The 19,394-nt window shown below is 36.8% G+C and overlaps 1 protein-coding gene across 1 annotated transcript in view; it reads right to left on the bottom strand.

Moving 5' to 3' along the window:
- LOC119779924 (ectonucleotide pyrophosphatase/phosphodiesterase family member 2) overlaps window positions 1-19,394 on the bottom strand; it is a 47,625-nt gene that overhangs the window by 14,605 nt on the left and 13,626 nt on the right. The window contains 17 exon segments of the mRNA XM_038279774.1: window positions 1,351-1,428; window positions 1,551-1,692; window positions 3,707-3,846; window positions 4,766-4,823; window positions 4,932-5,101; window positions 7,944-8,031; window positions 8,325-8,403; window positions 8,652-8,779; window positions 8,884-8,915; window positions 9,014-9,139; window positions 10,256-10,364; window positions 10,469-10,541; window positions 12,542-12,607; window positions 14,571-14,626; window positions 16,407-16,526; window positions 16,754-16,833; window positions 16,945-17,042. Coding sequence (XP_038135702.1) covers window positions 1,351-1,428; window positions 1,551-1,692; window positions 3,707-3,846; window positions 4,766-4,823; window positions 4,932-5,101; window positions 7,944-8,031; window positions 8,325-8,403; window positions 8,652-8,779; window positions 8,884-8,915; window positions 9,014-9,139; window positions 10,256-10,364; window positions 10,469-10,541; window positions 12,542-12,607; window positions 14,571-14,626; window positions 16,407-16,526; window positions 16,754-16,833; window positions 16,945-17,042 — 1,643 coding nt within the window.

Genomic DNA, 19,394 nt, shown 5'->3' with positions numbered 1-19,394 from the left:
CTTCTTCTGGTCAGACCTTGTAATTCAGTGAAAGGGTGGATTCATATAAAAAAATAAGCAGGCCATGGAGAAGGAGGGGGTCACTCCCACATCTTAAAACCTTGGAAACCAAGTCCAGTGGATTGTTTTTTTTTTTTTTTTTTATGGAATGTCTATGACCTGGATGACTAATACATGAATACTGGATGCATAATACAATGAAAAATATGTTTACCGGCAGAGACCGCGCTAGTAACATTTGGGCAGTCTAATCCAGCTTTTTTGTAGGGTGCTATACTAAACCCATAGAATAAGCCAATATGACTCAGCTGAATTTGGTCGACCTGTTGGCGAAAGCCCTAATATATTGTTTTTTTTTAACCTTTTTTTTCTATGTTTACTTAGCTTATTGTGACCACAAACCAGAGTCCTGGCATAATCTCTTTTTCACCTCTTTTTTCTGGCTTTGATAAAAGGCCAAGCTTTGGGGAATGAGATAAACTTGCATTATTCCGCTGAAAAATACAAAGAAGACTTGTTCTCATGTTCAGGGAATGGCCACCAGATGTTCATTTAAAATGCCCTTACTTTTTAACTGTTCCCAAGCGAGACACCCAGGGCCTCTAGAAGAGAAACAAGCCATCACAACAACACAGATGAGCGTGTGGTGCTTCCCTAAAGGCTCCTGCTTTAATTTTAGTCAAAAACTGCTGGTTTAAAAAAAAGAGTGATCTTAGTACTATTCCACAAAGGCACGTTGTCAAAGTGAAACTCCATGTAAAAAACCACATTTGTTAACTTTGCTCAGTGGCACAGTGGGTAGCACTGCTGCTTTGTAGCAAGAAGGTTCCGGGTTCGATTTCTGACTTGGAGTCTTTCTGCATGGAGTTTGCATGTTCTCCGTGAGCATGTTTGGGATTCTCTCTGGGTACTCCGGCTTCCTCCCACAGTCAAAAAATATAAGTGTTGGGTTAATTGGCTTCTCCAAATTGTTGTGAATGGTTGTTTGTCTCTTGGCCATTGACAACTTGAGATAGGCACCAGCACCCCTCGTGACCCCGTTTGGGATAAGCATGATGAAAAAACGGATGTATGGATGATTAGTGCTGGGACTTTAAGGTGTTAATGATTAATTAATCATTGTCAGAATTAAGTGCTATTTTAAGCTTAAATGGATGGTCTGACTGTAGATATGGGTTCATTTCATCACAGAGCTTTTGTAGTGATGCTTTTTTCAAACTGGAATTCATTTGAAATACCAAATATATCACAAGTCAAGCCTTACCACATTTAAGTTCTTACTACAATCAAATAAATGGCTCATAAAAACACAACTTTATCAAACTGTGGCGTAAAAAGGGCATTACTTACTTTTAAAAGCAGGGTACATAGGGACAGTGTTGGTGATGAGTGAAGCATCATATCTGGATTCAGAAGATATTGCAAAATCTGTTGACATAAAAACAGTAATGAAAGTGCTGCTTAAATGGACATTTAAATCATGCATTGTTCCTTTTTAAATAAATTTAAAAAAGTTTACAGAGTATGCTTCATCCGCTATGCAGTTTTACCTGGGGGAAAGAGGAAGCCATATGTGAGGTGGCTGTTGTGGTTATAGCCTGTGCAGCTCTGGCTGTAAGCTGAAGACACTCTTGGGTCAACCCTGACACAGTTATTAGAGGGTGAAACTTCTGGAACGGGAGCTGGATCCTCCTTTAAAAAAAAAAAAATTAAAAAATCCATCCATGTGTGAGAGACAAATATAAAACAGTGGGAGCAATAGAAAAAAAAAGGAAATCTCCAAAATAAAATACTGATGTAAAATATATTATATTTCATGCAGAAATGGGCATTGAAAAAGCAATGCTGTTATTTCTGGCTTCACACTCATGCAAGGCGTCAGTCCTTTTCAAAGAATCCATGTTTTAAAGTGTGCAATTTACTAAAGCTAATTAGTGAGTAGGTTTCTTGTAAACCTGAAAAAACTGTCCTTAAACATCAGGGAATATGAGTTCACACCTTTAGAGACAGACTCTCTTTGTTTTTCAGCTTCTGTTTAAGTTTAGGTTTAAAGCCTTAAAGCTCCAAACGTGTTATGCCGTGACCTAAACATGATTTAAGCCAGGAAAAACTGTTATGCAATGTGTAATTAGCACCCCCCGGTTGTGTTTTTCATCACCCACGGGGAGTAAAGTAAAGGCTTAAAGTCAGAAGCTGCCCATAATGTTGTCTTAACCATGTTATTTGATTTCAGTTATTTCCTTGCAGAGAACATAACCTTCTGTGGCTTAAGTGATACTTTCTGCTTTTTAGAATATTATACAAGAGAAGATCCTTCTTTCAATTTTTAAAAATAATTAACCCACTAATAAAGACTTTATTCCTATTTGTTACTGGTGTTAAAAAATGTTTAAACTATATGTATCTCACTAATGATGAAAGAGAATTTATTGCTGATGCATTATTTTAACTTAAATTAGGAACAGCTTTTGTATTTTTGACATTTGAAAAAATAGGTGACCTGAAAATTATTGACACATACTGTTTATGTTAGTTCTTTGATATTAACTGCCTCAATACAAAATTAAGATAAGGTTATTCGCAAAGTAATACCTTTTTTGCATTATACAATAACCAATGACTCCTTAGTTTTAATGTTTAAAGGGATTGCTATATTTGCCATATTGGATTTACTGTAGCATTTACTGATGCTTGAAACTGACATTTGAGACACAGAGAGCAAATATTAGTGGAAAGATCATAACAGCAGAAGAAATTTAGCAAAATAATTGTAGTTAATGTATTTAATTGTAGTTGATCTTATGTTATATTAAAAACTATAATATGAATTTTACCTCAACAAAACTGGCAGATAATAAATCTGACTTCTGTTGTTTTTATTGAGTTAACACTTTAATAAAGAGGAGCTAACTATTGATTTAGGTATATTATTATCTTGTTCTCTAGGCAAAAGAAAGTGGTTTGGGGTCTTGATGTAACATGAAATGCTGAATAAAATATGTTCTGGACTAGTTTGGGAATGACAGGCTAGAAACTGAAAAATCCAATTATTTTCCTATTAAACAAACACATCTTATCTTAACTAATCACCAAGATGTGCTATAGATGTTCTGTATGTATTTTCAACATAAATGAGGTTTTTGTAAACGATGAAAATGGAAACACAGCAATATGAGATGTTTTTAAATATGCCTTCTGAAAACTAATCAGCTGATCATTGATGTGTGAGAGCAGGAGAATGCAGGTAATAAGAAGGTTAAACGCAGCATCGTAAAATGTCTTTATTTAATTCTTCAAAGCTTTAAACCTCTGTGATCTTTCAAGAGCTTTTCATTATCTAGGACAAACTAGCACAGTTAGGCAAATTACTGAACTCTTTAATCATCGCGTGCCATGAAATGTTGATAAAGCGTATTTTACAGTGACTTTTCTCCGATAAAGTTCATGTTTTTACTCTTCTTCAATATAGAATTAATCACTACAGAGGGCAAGTGGGCAGTCATTGGCATTTTGAATGGTTTCCTTACATCTTTCTATCTGATAGCTCCTAAAGATAAATTAGTCACCCAATATTTTCATTTTAAATCTTTAAGTTTTTTTAAACTAATCAGAACATATATATTATTAGCTTCCATCTGCACACATTTCTCAAGGTTGCAAATATTTTTATGAGCCCCGCCTACTATTATGGAGTTTGTGTGTGTACCTGCTGGGGCAGAGTGTATGAGGTCCATAACGGCATGGCCAGTTCTTTACTGTATCCACTGATGAACTCCACATGATGTAGTAGACTGTACCGAGTGGTGAACATCACTGCTGGGCGTCCAAAGGGAAGATGGGTTCTGTCTGCAAATATATAAGCATAAAGTTACATGGAGTTTGTCTTACTTCTAATTTTTGCTCTTAATTACTTTAATAAACAATTTCATTTCTGATATTTCTTATGTTTGCCTTGAGTCCTTGGAAACTGAAAAAATGTAGATGAAAATGGTTTAAAAAAAAGATTAAAATATAGAATTGAGTATCTGATCAATCTAAGCCATATACCTGGATCTCATGTCCTGAAGGATTGCAGTAACTCATTAACCAGTAAATATTTATGCTTGCTGTCTTTTATTGATTGTATTATAAAGTCGGGAACTGCTTTTTGTTTTATGTCTCAGTCACCTTGACCTTTACTATTTACCAATGCAAAGACACCCCACAACTTTGCAACCTCCTGTAAACCTGGTAAGAATTTTGCAGATGTGCAGTTTAAAGGTTGTGAAACGAATCCCCAAATATTGTGCAAGAAATCGCGGTCTGAACAGGTCACTCACCTTTTCATGTTTTCTTTTCCCTACGTCATGTTTTATAATTTGAATAAATTTATTTTATGAAGATAAAAAGTAAAATAAATAAAGTTGCAATTACGAAACAGAGTTATAACCGATTGTGTTTTTAAAGTAATTGAGGTTTAGTTTCATAGAGAAAAGTTCATGGTTAATTTGATCTATTTTTATTGCTGTACTCTGTGTTCATAAATGACATGAGGAAAGTTTAGAAAATAAATTATATGTATGTGCAGTCTTGTCACAAGTAGAAGGATTAATAGGAACTTTTTTAAAGTTCTTAGCTTTTTAGATTTTTACTCTTCTTGGTCATAGAAACTTTCCATTTTAATTTATGTTAACTTGCTTAGTCATGACATCTTAATCACTGCTTTTCTACAAGATGTGCTTGGATAGCTCTTATACTTCAGATTGACATCAGTTAAGGAACTCACTGTAGCTGTATACCCCATCTGGTGCAGGAGTAAAAGTTTCAATGATCTCCACCCTGTTCTGTGGGAGGAACGAAAGAGAAAGAATATAAAAACTTGTTTCTAAAGTTCATTTAGTTTATTTATTTATCTATCTATTTAGTTATTGCACTTGATACCCTCCTATTACCTCATCCTCACAGTTGCAGCCCAGATCATGAGTCACCATGTCAGAGTCAGAAGCTGGTGACGGAGGTGTGACTTCCTCTGGCACGGTGGGATGGAATGGTGGATTCTTCAGCAAGTCGTTCAAGCTGCCGTGTGTTCCATTGTTGGGAGCCGGCTTCAAACCTAACAAATCTGATGTGAGAGACATTAAAAAGGAAATAAAATCTGTAAAATTGCCAAAAAATTTCCACCAGGTGGTTATGTTTGGGGAAGCAGGTTTCTCCAAGAAGAGTCTTCAATTTAAATAAAATCAGTTTTATCTCTATATTACCATACCACAACACATGGCATCTAAAGGGATTGAGACACACTAAAAGATTATCTAGTTAGAGTATCTATTATTATAAAGTAATCTAACAAAACCCAGTTGATGGTATACAGTCATGACCTTTAAGAGTTTGCTCCTCCTAGATGAGCATATGGCAACAGTAGACTTTTGCTTGCGTTGTGTAGCTGACTCTACAAAACTCATAACATAGAGCATGCATGCAGCCACAGTGGAGAGGAAAAACTCTGTTTAACAGGAAAAACCTCCCGCAGAACCAGGCTTAGAGGATGGGTTTTAAGAGTACAGAAGCAGACAGACAAAAGTAGAGGTGGGGAATATGACAATATAAGAACATCTTCCAAACTACACGTCTGACACTGCAAAAATCTTAAAATGCCAATAGTTGCCTTAGAGTCATTATGTAAGTTCTTACGGAAAAATATATTAAAAAATTCTTTATACCTATGTTTTTAATGTTTCCCTTTATGACTAAAACATCATTTGATGAGCAGACCATCACCTCATTCGTTCAACACTGATCGATCTATAAGCATCTAGCGTATTTACATTGATTTACTTTAGGTTGGAAATTTCCACGCTCTTAAGCAGATGTGACTTCAATGGATCCGACCGGGCAAACAATCTAAGTGCCATATTCAAGAGGGATTTTTTGGATACTCAGAAGCGACCGGTGTTCTGTCAGAACAGCATACCCCGTCATACCAGCATACCCATAGCCAATACGCATGTGCAAGACGTCAGATTTGCATTTACCCCTTTAGTTTTGTACAAAAAATAGACTTTAAACTACCTCGAAGGGCGTGTGTCCCTTTAGTCATGTACAAAAAAACCAAACAATTTAAGATCAGTTCGCAATGCCCTTCAATAAACACCAGAAAGTAAGTAATTAAATAGTTTTAAGTCTATTTTTCGTGCGAAACTAAAGGGATAAACAGGTATTGACTATGGGTATGCTGGTTTGACCTGGTATGCTCATCTGACAGAACATTCGCATCCAGCTCAACGTGAACCTGGTGAGAATTAAAAAAAACAGAACAAAGACCAGGCTGCCAGCTGTTTCACCCTCTGGAACTAAGGTACCACTCGAGAGAGTGAGTACGGGAGTCAGTGCACTAGAGCGGGAAAGAAAGGCAAAGCGGAGCGGCACATCCAGGAAAGGGGGCCAGTAGGAAGAGGCAATAGTTGGCTCCAAGATCCGCCCTTCCACATAGAGATAACATGGGAATCCTTTGCTCCAGCTGTGGAATTTGCATGCAGTGTAAGCGTACGTAGGCTTATGACGTCAATTTTACAAAATTGAGTCAACTTGTTCAGAAATATCTTTGCATGTCTGCAACAAGTTCTCCCTCTGAGCCAGTGTTTAGCACTGGGGCAAATATTGTCACATGCCAAAGAGCAACCCTTCAAACAGACAAATTGGACAAACTCGTCTTTCTGCCAAAAACCCTATGATGGTCTTACTCTAGTTTTTCTTTTGTATGTAACAATAATTAATTTTGCTTACATTATTAGTGAAATATCGGAAGTGCTTTCAGTATAATTCGAGTCTACCTCTATAGTCTTCCTGTAGCAGAAACAGTTTGTATAGCTTTGTGCATTTACATTACTTTGTCACATCTGTTACTTTTTATTAGGCAACTTTGTGAGCCTATTTCATCAGCATTGCTGAACAAGTTAATGTTTTGCGCATTACATTTGCACCAGTTAAAGCTGCATTTACCTCCTTGTATAACGATAATTTATTGTTTTATCATAGATTGCACAGATAATATATTGAACTACATTTGCAGCTCTATGACAGATTTTGATCTAGAGTTTGGATTATATTATTCTAGTGTTCAATGTTATATTTTATAAACTAAAGTAAGTTTATGTGTGTTTTATTTTTTATTTTATTTTATTAGACCAGTCAATATTTGAAATGAATACATGAATGCATTTTATTTGAAAAACATTGCAGTGGCTTGTAAATATTTTACTCAGGAGTTTCATTAAATTTTATTATCTCTAGTGTCATGACATAAGTATATTTGCACTATGTTGATCGTCTTTAATATTCATAAACTTGTTCATTTATTCAAAGTCCCTCTTCTTTTGATGTATTTTAAGTTGGTATGTTGGTCATCTTAAAAAAAAAAGTTGTATGATAATTTGCATAATAATTTCATAGTCTTGCCCTATAAAAAAGTAACATAAGTACTGATCCAGGAATACATTCTATGTTAGGAAAGATAAACTAGCCCCAAAGGTGGCTTAGTCATGGAAGGACACAGTTAAGAAGATGAACTTTGAGCTGGTTTTGATATCAAAAGGGATGAGAGAAAGCACATACAGTTTGTCACAGTAAAACCTAAGCCCATGTGTAGGAGAGAAACAGGAGTAAACAGGAGTAATTTGCTGTGAATTAATAAGGAAGGATTTCATATTAAAAAAAATTGTGATATTTACCAACATGGCGTCACGTTTTCTTTAGTTTTACACATTAAACATAATCAGAAATAAGCATATTTGTTTTTGCTGTTTTATACTATATAAAAATCTGCAGCAAAAATCTGAGAGGGACTGTTTAGCTTTGATTCCTCTTCATAGGGTTTTCTGACACTTAGCAAAACAAAAAATGAAAGAATTGTGAATTTCAATAATTCTAGGCTCAAAGCTTTTCTTTTAAGGGAGATTATTTCTTACCGCACATGACGTTGTATAACTCTATGTTGTCGAACTCTGGAACACTTTTCTGAAATTTGAAGCTTGGTCCATGGCCGACAAAAATAGTCTACAAATAGGAAGAAGTTCAAGTTCAGGTAATTCTCAAACCCAACATTAAAAAAAGATAAATATGTTTAACAAATCTTTGTTTTAGATTTGCTGTTTTATCTGAGATCTGACAAAGGCATACATGCATTTCCATGGTCAATCTCTACAAGGCAAAAAACGTCTCTTCATCTGGATCTCTTTTAATGTGTGGCTTAATTTCTTCCAGTGGTCAAAATTCTTCAATTGGTCAAACATTTTTAAATGAAGCCACGGTTAAAAACATGAACCAACAACAAGGCAAAGGTTCTTTACCCTCATGCTTGTATACTTGTTGTCGAAGCCATGGTCACCGAAGAAAAAGCATGGAGTTCTGGGTTTTTCTGGCATTTTTCTGAAAAACATTTTTTTTTTTGCTACTGAAAATCGTTGCCGTATAAGCCAAAATAATTAATTTGACTTAAAATCTCACACAACATGATTTATTATTTGCTCACTTAAAATATAAGATTCTGATTAAGGCAGATGGGATCTACATCTCGTAGAATCCATTAATCAACATTTTAAATCTGGAGCATAAATCCTCAAGCTTTCGTGCTTTATTATCTCCCTACATCGCAGTATAACTTTGTCTCTGGTTACTTAGCAATGTGCCATTTTCTCTCCATCACCAGCTGGACATCCTCGATCCTGCGGTTGTTGGCGTAGTGAAGCCTCTTGGGTAAATGCTGCTTCAGGTATGGTTTAAAGTGCTGAGTAGGCATTTTACACTAAGACAGAAATTCTGTAGGTTAAAATCTGGATCATGTTGTGTTCTCCTAAAGATGAACAAATGCACAAACTTAAGACAATCACTACTCCATTATGTACTTACAGTAAGGTTTCCAACCACAACCTTTGGGTCATCTGTAAAAAAAAAAAAAGAAAATTAAGAATGATGAAGATTGTTTTTATTTTGAAACTATTTCATATCATACAGTTTTTTCCAATTACTCTTCTCTTACATGTGGCTGATTTGGGGTCACGGGGACGTATTCTACCAATGGCACCAGGGATGAGGATGATTTCATCTAGATTTAGAGGGTAGCTGCTGAGGAACTCTGTCCTATCACAGTGGGCTTCATCCATACCTGACAGAAAATAATGTCACATTTATGCAACCTGTGTTACATATAAATCTGCCCTAGTTATGTATAAAATACAACACATAGAGAAAATGTTTTTTGCTATTGAGATTGAAAACAATGAAGTAAAGCATTTTTTAATAAATGTTAAATCTTTGACCGAATGACAATTTCACTCTGACTTGTGGAAACTTTATAATTGAGCAATATGGCTCTTTGCCCAGGACAGTTTAATGATATGTTCACACCGCAAGCAGCAGAGGCAGCAGGAGCAGTACGTCTTAGTAGCTGAAGCAGTGTGTCATGAGCTTCTAGGCATCTGACGCGCCCGATGAGTTTAAGAAGCAGCAGCTGCTGGAGTTTGACAAATTGAACTTCTGCTGCTCGCACGCCACATCAACCAATCAGAGAAGCTGATTTGGGAGCTAGCAGGGAGACAGACACAGCACTACTGATGCAGATAGCTATGATCAATCTGAAACAGTTTATTACAGCTTAATTAACTCAAAATGTCGTAATCTGTCGGCAAATCTGTCGTCAAAATATGTTATATATTTTATTATCCTGGATTTTAATATCTACTTCCAGCTGCTGCGAACGGTAGCGGAAAACCACGAAGAGGCGACCGGGCCAGAGGCTGCTGTTGAATGCAATTCCTAGTAACAATGGGGGTCTGAGCGGCTCCGTCAGCAGGATGGTAATCTGGCAGGAAGGCATGATGGTAATCTGGATGAACTGACTGCACAGATGAAGTTTATAGGTGGAGTTTTTCACTTAAAAGCATATTAAAACTATGTCTTACCCTTTTATAACAGCAAATATAACTGCCATTGTTACAGGCGAAGTAAGTAACGGAGGGCAGTAAAGATTCTTCAGCTGCGCATCAGAACTTAACTTCTACAAGCATAAAAAATGAAGCAGCACACGCGTTTTTGCTGCTCCTGCTGCTTGCGGTGTGAACGTAGCATAAGACCCGCGGTTCAATAGCAATCCAAAAAGTTATTGGTCATACGAACACCAGTTTGGTTCTTTGGTCCAGAGGCACCTTGCCCTTTGGTGTTCAGGTGCATCTGTTTACCACAGGTGTGACTTAGTGCTCTATCAGATGGAAGTCTGAAGTACCATGATCCCCTACAATGATGACGTTGACACATCGGTGTAGATTCATCTGTTTGAGTCCATTCATAAGCTGACCAATGATGTTGTCGACTTCCCTCAGAGGGTTGTCCAGCTAAAGGCCAGAAACATCATCAAAACATTTAAAAACATATTAAACAATTCTATACAGAGACACTTAAAAAAAAAAAAAAAATGTCTTTCAGGTTATATACAAACCTCGCTGCTAAGTGGTCCGAGACGGTGACCAAAGGTATCCGGCTGCTCTGAGTGGACTGCATAGACATACGGCCTGCAGAGTAAGAAATAAAATCATTCATTCACATAATCCATAGTGACTTTAAAATGAAGCTATTTGGGATTGAGTGAGATAAATAATATTTTTTAAATTATAGTTTTAGAGTCTCAGATTTAATTTTACACCGTTCAAAACTAATTACTTCAGAAGCCGAGAACTGTTGTCTCCCTCAGATACCTTTTCACTGTGGTTTTCATGAGAAAGCAAATAATTGTTCTTATTTTTCTCTAAAGCCGCTTTCTCGTGATAACGAGATGATGTGTGTGTGTTAAACTGATTACATCCTCTGATTCTTGAGCAATTAGACCTATGCATCCGACGCTTTAGAGCCGAGTATCTTCTGAACAGCCCCGGTGTTACGCCTAAACCAGGTATAAAATGAAATAACCCCCAAAATGAGTCCAGATTAAAGATTTTCATTAAAAAAGAGTCATATTTGTTTCTACTGTATTCCATGCAATCCAATCATCCACCTCGACCTAAATGCACAACAAGAGGCACTGTAGGCATGGATGGACTTGGAATCCAGGGCTGTTGGCCAGCCTCATTCAGTACTCATACAGGTTAACCATCTCGTTATCTCAAGAAATCAATAACAGTTTTCTCATGATAACGAGATAATTATCTCGTTATCTTAAGAAAACAATTAATTGTTTAACCGTGATAACGAGATAGTTATGTCATTATCTCGAGAAGGCAAAGGAAAACTGCTCTCGGCTTCTGTAAATTACATTCCCTATGCCATTAGTTTCTTTTCTAAAAATTAACAAACTAAATAGGATATGCTTCTAAACAGGATTTTTAAAACTAAACCACAGAGTTAAGTTAGAATAGCACTTAATTTTATTGTGGCACCTAAGATCTGGAACACTCCAAAGTCGTTCAGTTATTCCAGATACTTGACCATAAGGAATGTTTGAGCCCACTGACAAAGAAACAAAGCAGATTTTTGAAGAGCTAGAAAGAGGTAATTCTGTCTGCATTCACGACTAGAGAGTGTATCCATAAAACTTAAAATTAAACAACATATTGATAGAAATAAAAATAAATATTTCAAATTATGTTTAAAATTTCAAAGATGTGAACAAGAAAAATTGACATAATAAATTTTAGGTTCACAGCAAGTAATTGAGATGAAACTGGACAGTTTTAACTGAGGACTTATTTTCACAAATATTAATATGGATATAGCTTTTTTTATTATTTAACTGAAGCAAGATTTTGAATGGTTACAGCTTTACACCTGCAGGCTCCTAGTCCATCACTCTGGAAGATGAAAGTATTTTGTGAAAACTAAGTTTGACATTATGAAAATGTAGACTTGATATCAAAATCTATGATGTTTTAAATGTGGAAATATTAAGATGAAGACAATGTAATTGCCATAAAAAGTGAAAGGATTCACAGGGTGCACCATTACACCTTTATTTTTTTGGACAGTATTTAGACTGAAGCCTACCTAAGCTAGTTTTAAAGACTTAAGCTAAAACCTCTTCTTATATCCCAAAATTTGCAGAAAAAAACCCAAACATTAAGTAACCATCAACTGTATCATTTTAAACAAGCAAGGTTAATGGTGCCAGCATGCATGTGGAGCATTCTCTAATATGAAAAAAAGAAACCTGCAGTGAATGACAGTTCTTTCCGCCTTTTTACATTTCCAACCAAACTAGAGGTAAACTGCTAGCCGGTTCACTCACAAAACCAAAACTTCTCCATATGGCTGTATTAAAAGTATTGTAGAATAACCAGTCGTAATTTCTTTTTTCATTTGCTTTTTAAAATTTGGATATGGATTCATTTTCATTTAATACATCTTTAATGGGCTATATTTACTTAATATCCGTGTTTGATTTTTGCTTTTTCCTGTTTTTATTGTGATGGTCTTTGTCCACAGACAGTGGAAATGTTATTTTGAAAAAAATTCAACCACATTTTTGTCCTGTTGTAACATCATCAAAGGATGAAATATAAAAAAGAACAGTTGGGAATACCTCTCTTCATCTGAAAGCTTGAGCCAACGGAGTATGGTCAAAATCCTTCTTTCCAGAGGAATGACCCTGAGGGGGGAAGAAAAATTGTGATTTTAAAAGCCTTTGATTAGTGTGTGCTCTTTTGTGATTGTTGGGGTGGTAGTTTGGTTTTCTATTGTATTTTCTTTCTCCTCCACCTTAGGTTAGACCTTTCAACGAAGCAAACCTTCTGCATTCAATCCTCTCATTATGGGCTAGATATAAAGGATATAAATACTAGGTTACCATATTGGTGGTTTGATTGTGGTAATTATGCCCCCCTGTGATTAAATTAAGTATAACTGACATGTAACTCCTAGCCATTGTTTTCCCTGGAGCCTTGAGATGGTTTGGATAGATCTTAAACATGCCCCTGATCTACCAAAGCTTATTCAAGTGACCGAATAATGTCTAATCTAAGAAGTTTTTCAGGAGAAAGCTATAAATCACTAATTCCATTCAGTCAGGTTGAAGTAGGAAAACATTAAAGACGTTGCCAGTCTTTTAAGTACTGACTTTGGAAACAATTGGTATAACGAGCCATTACCACAAGAGAAGCCACTGATCCTATTCAGACCAACTTACCCAGTGTTGCCAAATTAGATGGTTTACTGCCCAATCACGTGGTTTTCATTTAGATTTTGAAGGTAAAAATTGCTTTGGGCGAGTGAAGATAATTCGGGCTGGTTCGGAGTCAGATCGGCGGTTTTTGAGTTAACCTATTAAAACACATGTCCATCACTGAGTGGCTACTGTTATCTGACAGGGTGTTTACAACAGAGAACTATTCTAGTGGCGCCATAGATTAGGCTAGTTTTAGCAGCAGGTGGATCTGGTGTGATAAAACTAGCGCTGATGATCGGTGCATTCTGGTTGGAAGAGGAATCTTTTAGAGCTTTTTCAAAAGTTGCTCTCCTCAAAGTCGGGTCCAGAATTCGCATGGGCCTCCCGATCCTCTCAAGTTTGATGAATATGCGAACTGGATTAACACGGAATGGATAGACATTAGACCCCATTCCGTTCACCCCGATAGTTATTCGGGAGATTTCATTCAACCATGTTCTGACCACAAATCACAATGAATTTTATTATAGTTCAGCGTAAAAGTTCAACGTTCAGATGTACAATATTCCAGCCAGCAATTTAATAAGAATTAAAGGTGAGAATTCAAAATCAAACATAGTAAATGTAATTATTTCAATTATGTAAAAATAAGCTTAGCATATCTGTGTGTGCCCATTGATTTTAGTTTGTCTTTCCATAAAAGACAAACTAATTTTAGTTTGTTCTCCATAAACAGCCCAGAGCTGTTTATGGAGAACAACTCTGGGCAGATTTTGTTGGATTGTAGCATTTTGACACGTAGTGTTGAATTAAGTCGTACCGAAGTGTGTGTTCATGTTCACACAGTAAATACAACAATATATTAATTGGGATTTTTTTGTGTGTGATGTGATGGTTTTTAACAGAGGTTTGGGCTCGACTCTCTATCGACTATCTAGCAACACTGAACTTACCCCTCACTCAATCTTTATACCAACCCTCTGAAAGTTGTAGGGTATGTATCTTTGGCCCTGTCCAAATACTCACACTTTCCACTTTGTGTTCCTTGTCCTGTGTTTTGGTGTTCAATTGCCTAGTGTTCCGTGTTTCAATTCTCCAGAGTGGTGTTTTGCTGCAGTGAGTTAATCTAAGCGGACAAGCCTAAGAAAATGGAGCTTGGGTTCAAAACAGCTACCTTGAAGTTGCAGGATGAACATCTGCATCCCACATCACTGTCACCACATGATATTATCATGGTTTAATTTAAATTTTATTTTTTCTTGGATAAGACTTTTTATTACCAGTCTATCATAACCTCAAATCTTATCCAATGACAGCACATTTGGCAAGAAAAACTAATTTGTAGTGGTACTACCATACCCTACAACATTAAAAAAAAAACTCACAATAATCGTTACGATTTGATAACTAGTGTTTCCTGCAACAATTCAAAAATTGTTTAACGTACCAGGGCCAGAAGAAAGTTGCTGCTTTTACTCCTTGTTTCTCTGCTGTAATCCAGATCTGAAAAAGAGAGAGGTTGCAATGAGAACTCTTTTATGGATTGCAGATTTTTTTTTCTATGGTTTACCTGCTCTTTTTTTATTTCAATTATAAAAATATCTACAATATTTTGAATAAATATTGACAGCACTGATCTAAGGGCTATAAGGCTGGGCAGAATAGACATCCATTGGATTTTTGTAAATAAAACATCTATTGCTTCGGCATAATTCTCTACAAACCCAAGATCAGTCACATTGGCATTGATGACAACACAAATGGGCATCAATGAGGCCAGTGCCTGGATTTGGAAAGAACTGTTATTAAAAGTTACTTTGGTTTTGAACTAGTTATTAACCTTCAGTGATGCCGGGAGCCTCTGAGGTGCATTTTTTATTTCTTTCCTTTTTAACAGGGAGGTCTTGTAACCCAATTCGGGGAGCTAAATGTTGATGAATAGAAGAATATTCCACCGTCTACAGCAGATGTGTTCCTCCATCAGCTGATGTAAGGTGAAAACTTATCACAACGTTCTTATTCAGAGCTAAAATAGCTTGCTTCTCTAAGCCAGCTTGTTCCTCGTGTTTTGAGCTTCCATAAAAAATCTTCCTCAACATTTTCAAACACTGGAAATCAGGCTGATGCTACAATAGTTCTTACACACCAGGACAAGTTCTAGGCATAGTTAAAAGAGGGGGCAGGTAAAAATGTGAAGGGCTTCCCCCCCTCACCCCTACACATTATGCCCAATATTTTTTATTGTTGACTTGTGTTTTGTTCATGGGAATGGGGTAATAGCTAAAGGTGTAATGGTAAATGGTCTGTACTGAACCGACAACCCTTCGGTCGCAGAGAGAACTTAATCTCAAAAGGCAATGAGGGAAAGATGCATTTCAGTTAAAGGTGTTAGGTTATGGATCACTCTTGACAATGGGATGAAAAAAATCTAAATCAATTTCCACATTTTGAAATTCATTATGAAAGCATATTGGCCATTAAAAACACAGGTTTTGCGGGTATACAGTTAATTTGAACTATGTCAAGGTTTTTACTCCTTTCTGTTCCTTTTAATCATGATTTCTTTTAGTTGTTACATTAACTATTCATGCGTATTATTGATTGAATGAAATAAAGATGATTTTAATAAAATAAACTATGTTTAACTGCGCTTGCGACCTTAGCAGGGATAAGTGTATTGATGGATGGATGGATGGATGGATGGATGGATGGATGGATGGATGGATGGATGGATGGATGGATGGATGGATGGATGGATGGATGGATGGATGGATGGATGGATGGATGGATGGATGTTCATCTCCACAAAAATTTGTTGCCCAGCTTTTGTCCCACCTGAAGCAAAGCTCTTGCTGATCTAGTTCTTAAATTCATTAAGGCAAAAAAAAAAAAAACTCAGGATGGAAACAGATAACTGATTAATAAAAGCAGAAATATTAGACGTTTTTCATCTATGGTTGAAGAGCCAACATCATATTGATCTTACTGAATGGTCATTATGCATCCTAAACTAATTTTAACCAAATAAAACAATAGAAAGGTTATTACTTATGGTTCACTCAGCATATCATTGATTTTAAATTGTGGAGGTGTTTGGGCAAAACTTTGCCCAGTACATTATAATTATGTTGGCTACTTTTTATTGTATTTTCTTGAACCCACATCTGGCTTTGTTGTTTAAGAAGCCCACCACTAACCGGACACAAAATTTTATAATTAGAAATCACTTGGCATTCAAAGTGACTCCAGTTAAAAGAAAATCTAGTATGTACGTTGTACTCACTGGCTCTCCACCCCACCAGCGGTGGTTTAATTTCTCCCTTGAGCGCAGGCTGAAGGTGGCATTGAACACTGGGTCATGCATGGTGTTTCCCACAATTCCATGGGACTCTGGGTACAGACCCTGCAGATAAATCACATGGTGTAATGTCAGTACAGGGTAAAATCAAGCCTGTTCCGGAGTCACAACATAAGCAGACCATAAAGAACAGAAACAAACATAATGTTTGTTCTTAGCTTATCTAAATATGAGGGTGTTCATTAACAGCCTGGCTTTAGTATTGCTTACTCAAAAGTTTCACAGAGTAGAAATTCATACAGTTTACTCAACATGATGAGAGGGACACTTACTGTGGCTAGGGTGTATAAATTGGGAAATGTCTTAGTTGGATAGACTGGTCTTATGTATGGAGGTGATACTCCACATGATCCTTAAATAACAACAAAAAAGAAAAATGGCTGATGTCACAACCAATCAGAAAATATTGCAAATTAAGACAAATACAAGTATCCTTTGAAAGAGCAACAACTGAGTCACATACTGAGTTTATGCAAGTTTGGGATGACAAATTTGCCCTTCTTCAGGTAGGAAGCTCTAAATCCATCAACAGACAGCATGATGAGAGGAGGACGAACAAAACTGCAAAGCACAAAAAATATTAAATGAACAATGGCAGTTTTGAAATGATAATGGTAAATTTGAAGTGTATGAACTGAGTGATACTATGTCAGAGTTTGACAGATAATTATGAAAATGGTATATAAAAACAGTCCTAAATGTCCTCAGTTTCTAACAAAATGTCGACTTTTATGTCAGTCAGACATTTTTAAAAGTTGAAAAATATGTTTCTGAATGTCTTTATTTATCTTTTAATGCTATAGGCGAGGTACTGTAAGTTTGTTTATACAGCTTGTTTCAGTGGCAAGATGATTCCAAGTGTTGAACATGAGAAAAAAGAAAAGCACATTCTAGTGGCATAAAGACAACGCATAAATAAATAGAATACAAGTGAATAATAAAAATAAAATTATTACAATACAAGAAAAGAAAAATATATTGAAAAAGGAAAGCTGATATGTTTTCTCAGAATGCCCAGTGACATTGTTGGGATCTGGAGCTGTAACACCTTCCTCCAGCAGAGTGCGCCCTGGGTCTCCTGGAGCTGGAGTCTTCCAGCACACCTGAGACGCATCTACTCATCAAGAGACCTGCCCTTTATAACCAGCTGCCAGACCTTGCTTCGACGCCGCAGTGTTGACCTAGTTTGGTTAGCGACCTGAGCCTAGAACCTGAAGAATCTTAGCTATCTCTAGAGAGGGATCTGATTCTAACTCTCCCTTGTTTTTGCCTCACAGGAAACCTGTCTCTAACCTGAAGCTCTGGATGAGCTTAACCTGCCGAGATTGCCCTCGTGAGCCAAACCTGAAGATTCCTGTGTGGATTCCCCTGCTGCTCTTAGTTAAGAGCTGGAAACTCTGATCAAGGTCAGTCATTAAAGTCAGAAGCAAGACGCTGCAGCTGCTCTTGGACTCTGCTGAACAAACAGTCTCTGGACCCAACGGTTCCCTCTCTCTCAAAGAGAAACCCGGACTCTGTCAAGGTATACTCTTGAACTATCAAAGACTCATAAGTCATCAGCCTGCTTCCTAATCAAACTATCATCTCTGCAGACTTCAGTGAACCAGCCCGGACCAGTTCCTGATCCAGTTCATGATCTTGTGTTTAGTGTATAACTCAATAAACTCTGTTAAACTTTTACCCAGCCTCAGTTGTGTTCTGCATGTGGGCTAAGAACCTAAGACCAATCATGACAGACATTGCTTTTTAACCATGTTTTAAAAGCATGAAACAGGCCTGGACAAAAATGTATGGTACCCTTAATATTTTGCTGCACTGCCTTTTAATGAGATATCTGCATCAAACTATTCCTGTAACTGTCAACAAGACATCAGTACCTCTCAGCAGGTATTCTGAACCACATTCCTTATGAGCTAAGTGCTCCAGTTGACTCAGGTTTGAGGTATAACTTTTCCAGACGGCATATTTCAGCTCCCTCCAAAGATGCTCAATAGGATTATAGAAGGCCACTTATTATACAGTTATTATATTGTTGCAGCAGATTTCTCACCAGAATCCATTGACAGTCTTAAAGGTACAGTGGAGGCTGTTCTTTTTCCGGGTGGATAATCAAAACAAGTGGTCCTCAATCATTCTGGTGATATGTTTAAGAAAGTCTATGTCCTCAGCCCCATTTTACTAACTGGTGATGAATCTGACATAGTGGAAAAAATTCAAAATCTTCTATTGGAAAGTAACCTTGTATGAGCGATGAAAGCAATAACTTTTAAACAGAGCGTGCACAAGGAGAAATGGGCTTGTGCATGCTCTCGCACGCATTTCATAGGCGTTCCCTCTCTGGAGCGGGTACAGGGTGGTGCATGGGCATTTTTTTTTAAAAACATTTCTTTTAAAAAATATGCAAAAATCTCCCACTATACTTTTAAGGTTTCACTGTACTCTGCAGAGTTCCAGAACACCCTATGCCAGATGGGGCAAATGCAGCCCCAGAACATAAAAGAGCCCCTCCTCAATGTTTCACAGTATGGACAGTGACCTTTTCTTGATATATGCATAATTTTTCAATATATGAACATAGAGCTGATGTACCTTGGCAAAAAGTTCGTTTTTTGCCTCATCTGTCGATCAGACATTCATGTAGGATCTCTGGTCCCTGTCAGCAATATTCCCCCTAATATTTCATGTGTCTGAGCATACACATGAGCCCCTGACTACACTAAGGACCACTGTTAGCAACATCAGATGTGCAAGCTAAGGCCAAACATTATAGCCCCAAGGTTAGAAGGTGTCTAAGGGAAAGCAGTTGTTTATCCCATTAGGATGTTTCTAGGATAAAAGTAATCATTCTTATAACAAGCTAGACTTTTTCTCAGGGTTTCATTCATAACATTCTACTTTTTCCTCCAACTGTTT

This window comes from Cyprinodon tularosa, unplaced genomic scaffold, assembly GCF_016077235.1.
Source record: "Cyprinodon tularosa strain WSP-4 unplaced genomic scaffold, ASM1607723v1 ctg153, whole genome shotgun sequence".
In the NCBI taxonomy this organism is placed as follows: Eukaryota; Metazoa; Chordata; class Actinopteri; order Cyprinodontiformes; family Cyprinodontidae; genus Cyprinodon; species Cyprinodon tularosa.
This window is presented reverse-complemented; position numbering and strand designations above follow the sequence as displayed.